The 16,020-nt window shown below is 35.0% G+C and overlaps 1 protein-coding gene across 1 annotated transcript in view; it reads left to right on the top strand.

The window, feature by feature from the left end:
* itga5 (integrin, alpha 5 (fibronectin receptor, alpha polypeptide)) overlaps positions 1-16,020 on the top strand; it is a 59,963-nt gene that overhangs the window by 37,403 nt on the left and 6,540 nt on the right. The window contains exons 19-26 of the mRNA XM_048177798.1: positions 1,835-1,902; positions 4,018-4,165; positions 4,993-5,085; positions 8,583-8,662; positions 9,357-9,437; positions 9,562-9,667; positions 10,387-10,545; positions 12,130-12,237. Of these exons, the coding sequence (XP_048033755.1) occupies positions 1,835-1,902; positions 4,018-4,165; positions 4,993-5,085; positions 8,583-8,662; positions 9,357-9,437; positions 9,562-9,667; positions 10,387-10,545; positions 12,130-12,237 (843 nt within the window). The remainder of the gene's footprint in view (positions 1-1,834; positions 1,903-4,017; positions 4,166-4,992; positions 5,086-8,582; positions 8,663-9,356; positions 9,438-9,561; positions 9,668-10,386; positions 10,546-12,129; positions 12,238-16,020) is intronic.

Raw genomic sequence — 16,020 nt, 5'->3', positions numbered from 1 at the left:
CAGCTTGGACATATGCACATGTGACCCCCTCTTGTATCTCCGCTTGGGCTTCTAATTGTTTGGTTGCTGCAGTGAACCCAAACAACCCTCTCCAGGAGGTTCGGAGCGGCCCGATACAGAGCTGTGGAAAGGGGTGGCCGCCCTCATCGGTTGTAATTAGAGCTCAGCGACTGCTGATTACAGGGAAGCCACTTAGCCCTTTCTAATCTCCCTATTCTATTTTTTTATCCTCATCGTCATGTTGCGTCATCCTCGCACATGTTGGAAATATAGCATCGGGTGGTAACAATTAGCCCTGGCACGACTTTCTCCCTTTTTTTTTATTCATTCATAAATTGTATATGGATTCTCTCTCATTAATGTGCATGTGCGTATATATTTATATATATTTTTTGTGTGTGTGGTGAGAGTTGGGTGGTGTCGCGTGCAGCTAGCATGCGGTTCAGGGGCGGCAGCCTCTGATGTGGATGTTGGTGGCAGATTGAACAGCCTTATGGGTACAGCCATAGCTCTATGAGCTCTATACATTTTTCAAGCCCATACACATCTGCTCGTCAGCCCAGAATTCATTCAGCGTTGTTTACTATTCTAAAACTTGTTTACCAATGCAAACGGTAATGTTTACAGTCATACTTTATCATGGTGTACTAGATGACACTATCCTCTGAGGATTACATGGTCGTGCGTTAATACTTGACTCAACTGAACAGACTGTTTATAATGAAGCAGGCTGCTGCGGGCTGTTGTTTACAAATATCTTATGAGTGCCTTGCTTGGATTTTTTGAAAATAGCTGCAGTTGTTTTATAGGAAATTATACATAAAGGTTTATTGGATTAAACGCCCATAGATGTTTAATTGTATTATTGCTTATAGGAATTGTATAATATTCCTGCCTGAATGACATTGGATTGCAAAGTGGTATTCTGTGTCCGATGAGGGGAAGCATTTTTTCTTCATAAATGAATGGCTAAGTTTCTACTTTTACATTTTAAATCACATAAAATCGAAATGGACCCTATTTACTGATCATTTTTTTATTTTCTAAAAAAATAATAATAAGGATTATGCCAAATTGATAAGGTTTTTCAAGAATTTACACCCATCCCCCATAAATGCTCGAAACTATTATGATGAATTGCATTTTTAATGGATTTTGGAATAGATTTATAATTACAAAAATAAACAGAAATGAATAATAATTAATAAACCAAAATGAAAGCTTATGTGGTCTGTATTTGCATATGACAATAGATCTGCCAGACAGGGTTGCCAAGTCAGTGGTTTTCCTGCAGAACTGGGCTACTTTTAAACTGCTGCGGGCTGATTTTTTTTTTTTTTTGTGGGTTAAAGATTTATTTGACTGAAATGCTTGTATTGAGATTTCTATCCATTTTACATTCTAACAATGAAACAGCTGTGCTAGATGATGAGTTTTGGGAGGAAAGGCACTGATAGGGAGCTTCTTTATTAAAACATACTGTGTTTATGATTACTACTATATAGTGATTTTCAAGTTGAATTGTGTATAACGCATATAGTGACTAAAATATGTATTTTAGGTATGGGAGTGGCATATTTTGAGTTTTGATATTTAGGGTAGGGTCATTAGGCTAGTTTTGTTACGCAGACCTGGCAACCCTGGTCTTCATTTTGGTATGTAATGCCCACTTTTCACCATCCAAACAATTCCTGAAAGATAAACTCATGTCCTTTTTCTCATATATATTATATCAGAAATAAGTCACGTTACAAAAGTAAAATGGGTTGCAGATTGACACTGACTAAAATCCCTCAGTAACTCACCTTAACTTTTTTTCTGGCTTCTTCTCTAGGCCCAGATTTTATTGGACTGCGGAGAGGACAACATCTGCGTCCCTGACCTGAAACTCTCCGTGCACGGGTAAGATGATTAGCAAGGAATGCAAAAAAGAAATAAAGGCCTGGAGCTTAGTTTGCTTGTTGCAAAGTTTGCAGTAACACATATAAATTAGAACCATTTTAGGCACTAGAAATGAGTAATTGCTATTCCAGCTACTGTTTAGATTAGATATTTAGATAGATATGTGATGAGTCACAGCTTTTATAAAGTCTCAGTAATGGAGTTTTCCCAGGTGAGAATAATGACACGTGCACAGATACACACTGACTTCAGGAAAAAAAAAAAAAAACAGGAAGGAGGGCTATATGCAACAGGTGCTGGGATTGGCTGACTTAGCTTTTGGAAAAAAAACAAAAAACAAAACCTGGATACATGTAACGGATAAGTTTGGAAAATTTGGGGCTTGGAAATCTCAGTGGCCCCCTTTTCCCTGCAGTTACAACGTCAGTTCTCTGCAGTTGATTTGTGAAATCTGTGGGTATTTTCTTTGTCTTTTATACACAGATTTGTTTGCATTTGTTGTTATTCTTCAACCGCAAAAATGCACCTTACAAAAAACATTTGTTGCATTTGTCTTAGGTCACATATTTATTAAACTGTGTAGGCCATTCATTCTCTCCACAGAGTGATTTGGATTATCTTGGCATTGAACAAGCAGAGGGAATAGCACAACTTGGAAATTCACTGGAGGGGGTTATTCTTTAGGAGAAAATGTGAAAACACATCTAGACAGCTTCCCAGAGATGCCTCAGACAACATGGCTATTCTTTAGCACCACTGTCAGCATCTGCTTCCCAGGTCCAGGTTGAGGAAACCCAGCCAAATTCTCTGTTTCACTCAAAATAACTTATGTACTAAATCACCTCCATGTGATTATTATTAATTTGTTGTATGGATCATGATATTTATTTTGATTAGCAACTGAATGCAAATCTTGACCTTCTTGTGACGTGACCCCAACCTCATATGTGCCATCTGAAGGGGTTTGTTATGAAAGTGCAGCAAGCAATGGCTTCCATGTAGGTTTGAGTCCCCCACCAGCCGAGTGCCAGCGTTTGAATTCAGTACGTGCCGCTTCCCCAGCATGGCTTTACGAGGCCAGGCGGTAATTGGAAGCGTCTGTGTGGCCCTCGCATGGAATTTCTCATTGTGTCTGAGATGTAGAGAGAAAAGAAAGGGGGGAGGGAACATGTAGGAATAGAAAAAGGAAACTTTGCGGAATGTTTCACAGTCTTTGTCGTTGCATGTTGAACTTTATAGCTACAATGGAAATTAGGGGTTTTTATTAGGAAATGTGTGTATAATGCAGAAGGAAGGGCTTCCTGTTGGAAAGATCTGGGTGATATTTCACCGCTAGATCAGCAGAATTACACTTTTTCTTTTTTTGAAAGAAATTAATACTTATTTTCAGCAAGGATTGATCAAAAGTAACCGTGAAGACATTTATAATGTTACAAAAGATTTCTATTTCAAATAAATAGTGTACTTTCTCTTCATTGAAGAATCCTGAAAAAATTATCATGGTTTCTACAAAATATTTACTGTTTTTTTTGAACATTGATGATGATAATAATAAGAAGAAATGGTTTTTTGTGCACCAAATCAGCATATTAGAATGATTTCTGAAGGATCATGTGACACTGAAGACTGGAGTAATGATGCTGAAAATTCAGCTTTGTCATCACAGGAATAAATTATATTTTAACATATATTAAAATATAAAAGTTATTTTAGATTGCCATAATATTTTACTGTTTATACTGTATTTTTGATCAAATAAATGCAGCCTTGGTGAGCATAAGAGACTTATTTAAAAAAATAAAAATAAAATAAAATTTACCGACCTGGGAATGTTCTCTATGGTTTATACTTTACAGCACATTTCAAAATGTAGATGTATATCTATTTACTTCTTAATTGGTTAATTAGTGGTGCTTATTAACACACTAATGCTTTCGCTTATATTTAGGGTTAGAGATTTAAACAAACGTCTACCTGCGTGAATTAGACATTGTCATCCTCCCACAAGCATAAATTTGCACTTGATAAACTCTATAGAAGACCAAGACCCTATAGAGGTAAATTAGCTGCCAAAGCAAGAGTTTTATGTTTTGTTCATGTTTTTTGGTTCTGCAGGGACAGGAAGGAAGTGTACATGGGCGATGACAACTCTTTGACCCTGACTTTCAACGCAAAGAACGATGGAGGCGGAGCTTATGAAGCCGAGCTGTATGTGGTCTTGCCACCAGAGGCCGACTACAGCGGAATAGCCCGCAATAACGAGGTGAGATATGGGGACCCTCCCTCCAGGTGTTGCCGATTACACGGACGTGTGCCAGATCCCGTCCATTAACTCCTACATGTGTTCAGCATTTCAGCTGAGAAAGACCTTTGTTCTGTTACTTTGATACTCAAGAGATGATGTGTTTTTTATTCATGGAGACATGTGATGAGAAATCCTGTAGCGAGGCAAAACTTGACAGCGGTCGGTGTTTTAATGCCGCGGTTTACAAACTGGTGGCTAGGGGGTTCGTGGGACTTTTAAGAGAAAGAAAAATACTTTTTTTTTCATGACTCTTTTATTTCATTGTGAGAATTTTTTTAAATGAAAATATTATTATAAATAATGAAGATAGTATTTTTAATTTATTTTTTGATTCTGATAAATGATAAAATGTATACAAATATTCAAAAAAAATATTTTAACAATTTGAGTAATTATTTTTGCTTTAGTGCAATGACAGTGAAGAAACCAATTATTTGATTTGGTCTTTATAATATCACACACAATTTTTTTTCTCACACTGTATAAATGGGTCTTTATACATGAATACATATAGATGACTTTATTTAAGGAAGGTGTGTCTCTCACAAGAGGATCATGGGCATCAAAAAGGGATAACTCCAGTTTAAATGAAATACTTGTACATATTTTGAACCTTAAACCTATGTAAGGGTAATTCAGAGCAAAAATGTAACATTCAGCAATAGTACCAGAACTGGTCTAAGCAGGTCAAGACATAAGTCATGGTATGAGTTATCACTGTGTGTGTGTGTGTTTCCCGAAATTTACTGGTCTTTTTCTCTATTTCTCTGGATTTCTCTGGACAGAGTCTGACACAACTGACCTGCAGTTATGAGACGGAAAATCAGACCCGTTACCTCAGCTGTGACCTGGGTAACCCCATGAAATCTGGCACCAGCGTAAGCAGTCTTACACTCTTCTTTCTGTTTGTGTGTTTACACAGTAGAGTGACTTAAGATTTCACATTGAGATTTAAAAAGCACCTTTTATCATGTGTATTTTAATCTTAACAATATCCCAGAGTGTCTTAAAATTTTAAAATTGTTATGGAAATGTGTAGAATGTAGAGTTGTCAAAAGTATCGACTTCGGTACCAAGTCGATACTGAAATTTAAAAATTGTGACACTTTACGAATCTGCTCAACAGCGCTCAAACACCTCTGATTGGCCATTGTGTTCACGTGCTCATCAGATATGTCTGTGATTGGCTACAATGATCAACTCTTCAAAAACACTGTAAATAGTCATCAATGAAGCTCTTCACTGAGCGCTTACACAGATACAAACGGGAGCGTTTGAAAGCAGGCGTCTATCCCGTCTATCTAAGTCAGTACTTTTGATCTATCTATCTATCTATCCATCCGTCTATCTATCGTTCTATCTATCTATCGTTCTATGTAACATTCTATCTCATGTTCTATCGTTCTGTCTATCGGTTGTTCTATCGTTCATTCTTTCTATCACTCTATCGTTTTATCATTTGTTCTTTCTATCATTCTATTGTTCGTTCTTTCTATTGTTCGTTCTATCTATTGTTCTGTCTATCGATCTGTCTCTATCACCTATCTATCTATCTATCTATCTATCTATCTATCGTTCTATCGTTCTATGAAACATTCTATCTCATGTTCTATCGTTCTGTCTATCTATCGTTTGTTCTATTGTTCATTCTTTCTATCGTTCTATCTATTGTTCTATCATTCATTCTTTCTATCATTCTATCTATCGTTCTATCATTCGTTCTTTCTATCATTCTATTGTTCGTTCTATCTATTGTTCTGTCTATCGATCTGTCTGTCACCTATCTATCGTTCTGTCGTTCTATCTATCTATCTATCGTTCTATGGTTCTATGTAACATTCTATCTCATGTTCTATCGTTCTGTCTATCTATCGTTTGTTCTATCGTTCATTCTTTCTATCGTTCTATCTATTGTTCTATCATTCGTTCTTTCTATCATTCTATTGTTCGTTCTATCTATTGTTCTGTCTATCGATCTGTCTCTGTCACCTTTCTATCGTTCTGTCATTCTATCTATCTATCGTTCTATCATTCTATGTAACATTCTATCTAACGTTCTATCGTTCTATCTATCATTCGTTCTATCATTCATTCTTTCTATCATTCTATCTATTGTTCGTTCTTTCTATTGTTCGTTCTATCTATTGTTCTGTCTATCGATCTGTCTCTATCACCTATCTATCTATCTATCTATCTATCGTTCTATCGTTCTATGAAACATTCTATCTCATGTTCTATCGTTCTGTCTATCTATCGTTTGTTCTATTGTTCATTCTTTCTATCGTTCTATCTATTGTTCTATCATTCATTCTTTCTATCGTTCTATCTATCGTTCTATCATTCGTTCTTTCTATCATTCTATTGTTCGTTCTATCTATTGTTCTGTCTATCGATCTGTCTGTCACCTATCTATCGTTCTGTCGTTCTATCTATCTATCTATCGTTCTATGGTTCTATGTAACATTCTATCTCATGTTCTATCGTTCTGTCTATCTATCGTTTGTTCTATCGTTCATTCTTTCTATCGTTCTATCTATTGTTCTATCATTCGTTCTTTCTATCATTCTATTGTTCGTTCTATCTATTGTTCTGTCTATCGATCTGTCTCTGTCACCTTTCTATCGTTCTGTCATTCTATCTATCTATCGTTCTATCATTCTATGTAACATTCTATCTAACGTTCTATCGTTCTATCTATCATTCGTTCTATCATTCATTCTTTCTATCATTCTATCGTTCGTTCTTTCTGTCGTTCTATCATTCGTTCTTTCTATCTTTCTATCATTCGTTCTGTCGTTCGTTCTATCTATTGTTCTATCTATCATTCTGTCTAACGTTCTATCATTCTATCTATTGTTCTATCTCTCGTTCTGTCTAACGTTCTATCATTCTATCTATCGTTCGTTCTATCGTACATTTGTTCTTTCTATCGTTCTATCATTCGTTCTTTCTTTCGTTCTATCGTTCATTCTTTCTATCATTTGTTCTTTCTATCGATTGTTCTGTCTATTGTTGTATCTGTCCCCTATCATCTCTACGTCTATCGTCTGTATATTTATCAACATCTATTGTCTCTATATATCTCCGTATATTTATAGTTATGCTCAACTATTAAATTTTTCCTTGGCTAGAAATTGCTTTTTGTGTGTGTAACTGCTATAAAATAATTTTTAATTATCCAGCTATCCTTATCCAGTAATCACAAATGACTGGAAAAGTGGCAATTCTGATTACTGACAACTAGCATTTTACCAAATAAACTCCAGACTTCCAGCAGCCATAATTGAGTGTCCTGTTTGTCATGTAACCTTTATTAGTAATCTAACATGTGTTAGTCAGCTCGTAGTGCTGTCTGGGGGGCTTGTTAAGGGCTGTGTTGAATCATGTTTAGACAGGCAGGAAGTTCCCACCAGCGATGCAGGAAGTGCCAATCATTTTGCAGTTCGAGAGTGGAGTTCCCCTTTCCAAAATGCCACTGTGTAAAGGTGGAGGGGTTTGTGGCTTTTTAATGTGTCTGCAGAGATGGAGTATAATTGGGTGACTGTTCAAAATGCTCCATGTCAATATGTGTTTCCAGACTGCTTCAGTCAGTGCAACACTGCTCGCATTAGTTCAGGGCAGGTTATCTGGGTGTTTTATTAAGCAATTTTATTATTAACGTTATTTTAGGTGATTATTTTTAGACTCCAGGACCACCGAAGTGGTTCCTCGTAACAACTGGCCTGTATCTGTAATTGTATCTTTTGCACCGAGAAATTCCGAAATCACACCCACCCCCACGGACACCCACACGCAAACTCTCACGCATGGAGCTGAGGGAAAACGAGAGCCGCTCGTACAGGGTCTTGTTGCCAGAGTTTGTGTGCGTGCGGTGGAGGCATAAAACCACAATTATAAAAGGGAGGCTGGAACTCCCATGCAGTCTGGGGTTGTGTAGGTGACTTCAGCACTTTAGGACTGAGGGTTGTAACTAACTGGAGTGCTTTTGACAGTGCAGCTAAACATGACATCACTAAGATGAATGAGAGAGGATACATTTTAGTGTTTCCACTTGTGTTTTTTGGATGGAATACAGGAAAGAAACATTCCACCAACCTCAACATCCATTCTGTTGCTATGGCAGTGCATTGTGGGTATGTTTTGTGTGCTGTAGAGAATTCTCTGGTGTAATTCGTGGACAGCTGAATTAAGTATTGTGACATTGCAAATATTGTTGCCTCCTTTTATGATAAATCGATAGTGTTTTCTCTCATTTTTGGGTTGTTTTAGCTCAAATTTTCTGATGAATGAAATCTACTTGGAGGAATAAGCGTGACATCACCTAAAGATTAAATGGGATATGATTTAGAAATGCCTTTTGTTTTATTTTCTGCAGTTATGGGCTGGACTGCGATTCACAGTACCACGTCTCAAGGACACACACAGATTTGTGCAGTTTGACCTACAGATCCGTAGGTAAGAAACTTGAGAATATACACAAATAAACACACAGCTTATTTTTATTTATTTATATTTTTATTTTTTTAAATAAACATTAACACTATACTATACAGTAAATAAAAACAAGCAAACATGGATAACCATTTAGTAGTTTTAGTGAACGATTATTCTGTTTGAATTTTATATATATTTATTTTTGTACTGGCCTTGATGATTTTAATACAGATAAAATAATTGTATTAAATTAAATATAATTTTGTATAAGCAAAAAGTAAAATAAATGCGTTAAGAGTCTAAAAATGAAAATAATGACCGACAATGTAATAGATTTGACTGTTAAAAGATTTTATTTTATTTTATTTTATTTTATTTTGTTTTATTTTGTTTTATTTTATTTTTTTATTTTATTTTATTTTATTTTATTTTATTTTATTTTATTTTATTTTATTTTTTATTTTATTTTATTTTATTTTATTTTATTTTATTTTATTTTATTTTATTTTATTTTATTTTATTTTATTTTATTTTATTTTATTTTATTTTATTTTATTTTATTTTATTTTATTTTATTTATTTTTTTTTTTTAAGGAATAAGTCGGACTGTTATAGTCTGATATATCATGCATATGCATCTGTAATAAATGGTCAGGTTAGTTGCACATGCCCTTAAATATGCTCTTTATTAAGCTCTCCATCTCTCCATCTGCAGTAAGAATGAGAATAACTCCCAGAGTGAAGTCATCCCCTACAAGTTGGAGGTGGTGGTCCAGTCTGATGTTATTCTTCAGGGGTGAGTTCACATGCAGAACTCATTTATAAGTGCTTCACAAGACCACAGCTCTTCTGGAACTCTCACTAGGAAGCTCTCCCTGTTCCCTCACTTTCTCATTTTCTCTTTATCTCTCATTTTACAGTGTCTCCCGACCAGACAAGGTCTTCTTTCCCCATCCGAACTGGAAGTTGACCAAGAATGTAATGGTTGAACAGGATGTCGGACCCTCCGTCCAGCACACTTACGAGGTAAAGACCTTGTCTGAGTCCTTCAGTTGGACTTGAAAGAGGCCTGTCATTGATAGGAGTCCAGAGTAACAGCTATAAATCACTATGGTATCATTTTGGGATGTATGGCTGCCTAGCAACTAGCAGTTAAATTTGCAGTATTTAAAATGTCAGCCTAACCAACTTTTTTTGGCCTGAAGACTTCTTTTCATGAACTGAATATATATATTTAAATTTTTTTTTATAAGCAAAAAGAAGAATAGATGCGTTAAGAGTCTAAAATTTAAAATTAATGACCGTCAATATAACATTTTATTTTATTTTATTATTTTATTTTAAAGTCCATTTCATATATATCTTTTTTCCTGTCAGTCAGTGCTGCTAATTGCTGCTTGCAGTATGGTTTCTTTATACATACTTTCTGCCAGGATTCTGCAGATGAGTCATGCAAACACTTGTACATGGAGAAGTTGTCATGGAGAATCTCCAACAGTTACACAGACATCCTGAAATAGCACAAGGCATAAAGTCATCCCTTAATGATGACCTGAGAGTACAGAAACACCTGTGGAGTTACTTTAACAGCACGACTTAAACCTGTGGTTGTGATGGCATACGATGTAATCATGAAAATAACAAACCAGCAACCTTGATGTTAAACCAGTGTGGTTGGGAGGGTTTATTATGACAACATACACTTGTCTCATCTCTCTCTTTCTCTGCCCGTTTCTCTTTCTCAGTTGGTGAACAACGGGCCGAGCCGCATCAGTCACACTCTACTGCAGCTCAAATGCCCCATGAGACTTCAAAGTAACAAGTTCATTTACCCGCTGGAGGTCATGACGGAGGGCCCTGTTAACTGCACCACCCACAACATAGTCAATACCTTGAACCTCAAGGTAAGACGCCCAGGGTTAACTGCAGGACAGAGATTTTATCAGGGTTCACCTGATGGAGTAATTAATACTGGGGTGCTTTCTGTCATTATGTGCATGACTTTGATCTTTCAGGCTTTTCTTTTAAAGCACTGTTTACGTGCGAATCTCATGAAACCTACCAACATGGAGAGAAAAAAAAAGGAAAAGGGGGAAAAAATAATAATATATATATATATTTTTTGTGCTGGCCTTGATGATTTTAATACAAATAAAATAATTGTATTAAATTTAATATAATTTTGTGTAAGCAAAAAGTAAAATAAATGCGTTAAGAGTCTAAAAATGAAAATAATGACCGACAATGTAACAGATTTAACTGTTGTTTTGTTTTGTTTTATTTTATTTTATTTTATTTTATTTTATTTTATTTTATTTTATTTTATTTTATTTTATTTTATTTTATTTTATTTTATTTTATTTTATTTTATTTTATTTTATTTTATTATTAATAAGGCATTAATGCAATGTAAATGTCATTCTCATTATTATAATACAACAAAAAAAGTGAAGGAATTACATTTATATTTGTGTGTGTGTGTATATATATATATATATATATATATATATATATATATATATATATATATATATATATATATATATATATATATATATATATATATATATATATATATATATATTAATTGTAACAAATTATAAATATGAATTATTGAGGATAAAGCTGTAAAGATATTAGACGGGAGAATCACAGCTATCCATTTGAAGCTCTTAAAGGGGACAGAGCTTGTTGATGACAAGCCAAATTTAATCTTAAGGGACATCCGCTGTCAGTAACACCCAATACGTCCCGTACAGTCTCTAATACATATGCCAAACACATGAACGCACCACCCATCCATCCATATTTCCTAATATGTCCTTTCTTAGAGCCCACCCTGTCCCTCGAACAGCCCCACCCAAGGGCATTAAACCAGCCTTTGATCCTCCTGCCATACTCTCATCTCGATCTGCTTCCCTTCGTGCTTCACGTCCCACTGCTGTCTATATAAACACAGCCATCAGCTTAATCAGAGCTTCTTATGAAAGACTCCTCAACAACATTTCCCTCTCCATGAGCATACAAATGATCTGAAAAAATGTGGGATCTCTCGTTATAAAACAAGCAATTTGAATGAATGTTTCCCAAGAAGTGGGGGACATATTTCTATTTTCTACAAGTTATAAGTTTCTACACCCCTGCCATCTGATTCGTAACACAAAACTGCTGTTACATCTGGGATTGTGCAGAATTCCTCTCCGAAGTGGTTGTTTGTTCAGTTTTGTCATGCCGTTTAGGGTGTTTTCTTGGTTTTGAGGAGTGTATGAGTCTACACAATAGAGAAGTTGAGTAAAATTCAGACATCTGTTGCAAAATGCCCCTTGTGTCCTGCACAATGTGTCCCTCCCGTTGAGCTCACGGCAGAATGTCCGTGTTGAGTCAGAGGGCGTCGGTACAGACTGAACCGTGATGTCAGTGTCCACGATGTCCAAAAGGGGGGTGAGTTTCCACTCAGTGTTCTGTTCCCTTTTTCTCTCTCTCTTTAGCTCCAGCAGTCTTCTACCGAGCAGCCTCCTTTACGTGATGCAACACAGGAACACCACATCGAGAAGAGGGAAACACACAAGGGCGAGCTGCCTCAACTGACCAATCTGGTGAGATTTCTTGAATGTGTAGAGGGAAAAAAGTTTATATAAACAAATGCAAAACACACATTAGCTCTGTTCAGAAACCTAGAGAACTGCCTACATAGTGAGCTGCATTCCAAGACAACATCCTAACTGAAACGGAACCTCATAAGTGAGTAATTTGAAACACTCTCCAGTAGAGAGTATTGATTCCAGTAGAGTTAGTAAGCTAATCACTTCTCTGCTGAAAAGACATCTTATACCAGCATGAATTGGTTTGTTGGTCTGAGTTGGTTTCCTAGCTTGGTAAGGCTGGTCTGTTGGCTGATTTTAGAGGGGGTTTTGGGTACTTTACACCTGGTCAGGCTGGGAGACGAGCTAAACATCAGCTTGGCCATGCTCAGAGACCTTCTTAAAGCAGCTAAGACCAACAAACCTACGTTTCCCAAAAGCATTGTGACCTAAGTTGATCGTAGAGAACATTGGTGGCTCACGATGCTTTTGGGAAACGCAGTCTAGCTTGGTTGGGTCTTTTCAGCTGGGATGATACTCTAATTTTTGATTTAGAATGAACTTTTTTTTATCAGTACTTTTAAGTAATCAATGTACGGAGACCCTAAAGTGAAAAAAGGAGATTGATTCCAATAGAGTTAGTAAGCTATTGACTTCCCTGCTGAAAAGACATCTTATATCAGCATGAACTGGTTTGCTGGTCTTAGTTGGTTTTCTAGCTTGGTCAGGCTGGTCTATTGGCTGATTTTGGCTGATAACCCACACATATATTGGGTAAAATTATCAATTTTTTGATTAGAATTAACTCAGCAGTACTTTTAAGTAATAAATGCACAGAGACTCTAAAGTGAAAAAAGGAGATTTGTTTCAATGCTTTTGCGTTCACTCATAAAACTTTTGCGTTTTCTCGCAAAGTTTTTGTGTTTCCCTCAGAAAATTTTCCGTGGTGGAAATAATATGAGGTAGGAGGAAAAATTATATTTCAATGCTTTTGTATTCGCTCGCCAAAGTTTTGCGTTCTCTTGCAAAACTTTAGCATTTTCTCACAAAGATTTCGTGTCCCCACAAGAAACGTTTGCGAGCAAATGCAAAACTGGTGCTGGAAATAATATAAGGTGGGAAGGAAAACTATATTTCTACGGAAGAGGATTAGGGCCAAGCAATAATAAAAAAATAAAACCATCTCGAGATTAAAGTTGTTAAATTTCGAGAAAAAACTCAGTAAATTTCGAGAAAAAAGTCGAGATAAAATGTTGAGAATAAACTCGTAAAATTTCGAGAAAAAAGTCGCGATAAAATGTTGAGAATAAAGTCATTAAATTACGAGAAAAAAGTCGTTAAATTACGAGAACAAATTCGTTAAATTATGAGAAAAATGTCGTTAAATTTCAAGAAAAAAGTCGAGATAAAATGTTGAATAAATTAAATTATGAGAAAAAAGTCGTTAAATTACGAGAACAAATTCATTAAATTACGAATTTGTTCTCATAATTTAACGACTTTTTTTTCTCGTAATTTAATGACTTTATTCTCATAATTTAATGAGTTTATTCTCAACATTTTATCTCGACTTTTTTCTCGAAATTTAATGACTTTTTTCTCGTAATTTAATGACTTTATTCTCAACATTTTATCTCGACTTTTTTCTCGAAATTTAACAACTTTAATCTCGAGATGGTTTCATTTTTTTTATTATTGCTTGGCCCTAATCCTCTTCCGTATATTTCAGTGCTTTTGCGAGTGAATGCAAATTTAAAGAGTTTTTTCTCATTTTTGAACTTTAAGTTCATTTTTTTGAGAATGAACGTAAAGTTTCTTGGGAGGATCCCAAAAGTTCACAATAGCATTGAAATACCGCATATGGTAACACTTTAGTTTAGGGTCTAATTCTCACTGTTAACCAGTTGCTTATTAACATGCATATTACTAGGATATTGGCTGTTTATTAGTACTTATAAAGCACATATTAATGCCTTGTTCTGCATCCCATAATCCTACCCTAACTATTAATAAGCAGTAATTAGGAGTTTATTAAGGCAAAAGTCGCAGTTAATAGTGAGAATTGGACCCTAATTTAAAGTGTGACCAAATATAATTTTTTTTTTTTCCCCATCACCATGTCCCTTTAAAAGCTCTGTATGAATTAAATATATTTACAATCATCATTTATCTAAATTTTTTACCACCATTTGATTTCCTTTTGATTTCGGCCAAAACTGATTTGTAACTCTTGGAATAAGCTTTTCATCCAAAACACGCCTAAAATACTATCTAGGTAGGCTGCACACTAGGTTTTGGAACACAGCTACTGAGTCCTGGTCAACAAGAAGACTTAGCATGACTCATTTACATTGGGTAAAATGCAAATGTTGAACAAACACATCCAATATGGCGTCTGAGGTCATGAGAACGCAGCAAGACCTTTCGTTCACTAGTGTAGTAATTTAGAAGGTCAAGTCATACAGGGTCAAAGATCTACTCTGACTGATTGGCTGCCATTAAAGATGTTTTGCTTGGTCGGTCTAGGTGCATGTGTGCGTGTTTGTGTGCTTGCGTATGTGCGTGACCATGTGATAGAACATTAATGACCTCATTACTCTCCAGAGTGATGGGTCTGCCGAAATGTCCTCGCTCTACCCTCTAATTTCCAGTTCTTCTCTGTGTCATTAACCGCTCCAGCTACCACCTCTCTCAGACAGCAGCTGATTGTGTAGTCCAGCTGCAGGTAGCTGTACCTGACCAAATGAAAGAGGGCTTTGTGGCCTGTTGCGCTCAATCGGCCACATTTATCGTCTCTTGCTTGATGACGTGGTCCTAGAGGGCTATTTATTTCTTCGCCTGTTCACTTGTGCTCATTTTGCTGAGGGAGAGCAGGTCTCTGTTGACATGTTCTGAACAATGGAGATGTGTTACAGGACTCAAAAGTTCCAGCCTAGGTTTGGCATCTCGACTAGGGTGAGGTATTAATGGACGGTAACACTTTACAATAAGGCTTCATTTGTTAACATGAGCTATCAATGAAAAAAGCATTTATGAATCTTACGTAATGTTAATTTCAGCATTTGCTAATACGTTATTAAAATTAAAAGTTTTATCTGTTTATTTTATTTAATGGACCTGAGCAAACATGAACTAACAATGAACAGTTATACTTTAATTAACTAACGTTAACAAAGATTAATAAATAATACTGTAACAAATGATTTGCTTATTGTTAGTTATTTTTAGTTAATGTATTAACTAATGTTAATTAATGGAACCTTATTGTAAAGTGTTACCTAATGTAAATAATAATAATAATAATAAAATACATAAACCACACATATTTTGAGTAAAATGGTCAAATTTTTTATTAGAATTTTATAAAAAATTCAGTACTTTTCAATTATAAAGGGTTAGTTCCCCCAAAAATGAAAATTATAATATAATATAATATAATATAATAATATATTCTTATTAGTTTTTCTTGTTTTAACTGTTAATTAATTTAAATAATTAATCTACATAATGATTAAAATATACAAAATATGTGAATATATGTACTTGAGGTATTTACATAAATATGTACTATACTTAAACTTAATTTACAAAAATCAGTATATAATTTTTTTAAATTAAGTTTATTTTTCTTTAACATTTGTACAAATTTATATATATATATATATATATATATATATATATATATATATATATAAAATTATTTTTTTGTTTTTTATTTTTTTTTAATAAAAAGTATTAATTTTTATATAAAAAAATATATAACTATAATATATTTAAATATATGCAGTACAAGAGCTG

The sequence above is a fragment of the Megalobrama amblycephala genome, linkage group LG24 (assembly GCF_018812025.1).
Source record: "Megalobrama amblycephala isolate DHTTF-2021 linkage group LG24, ASM1881202v1, whole genome shotgun sequence".
NCBI lineage: Eukaryota > Metazoa > Chordata > Actinopteri > Cypriniformes > Xenocyprididae > Megalobrama > Megalobrama amblycephala.
The sequence above is the reverse complement of the archived record's forward strand: the minus strand, read 5'-3'. Positions and strand labels throughout refer to the sequence as shown.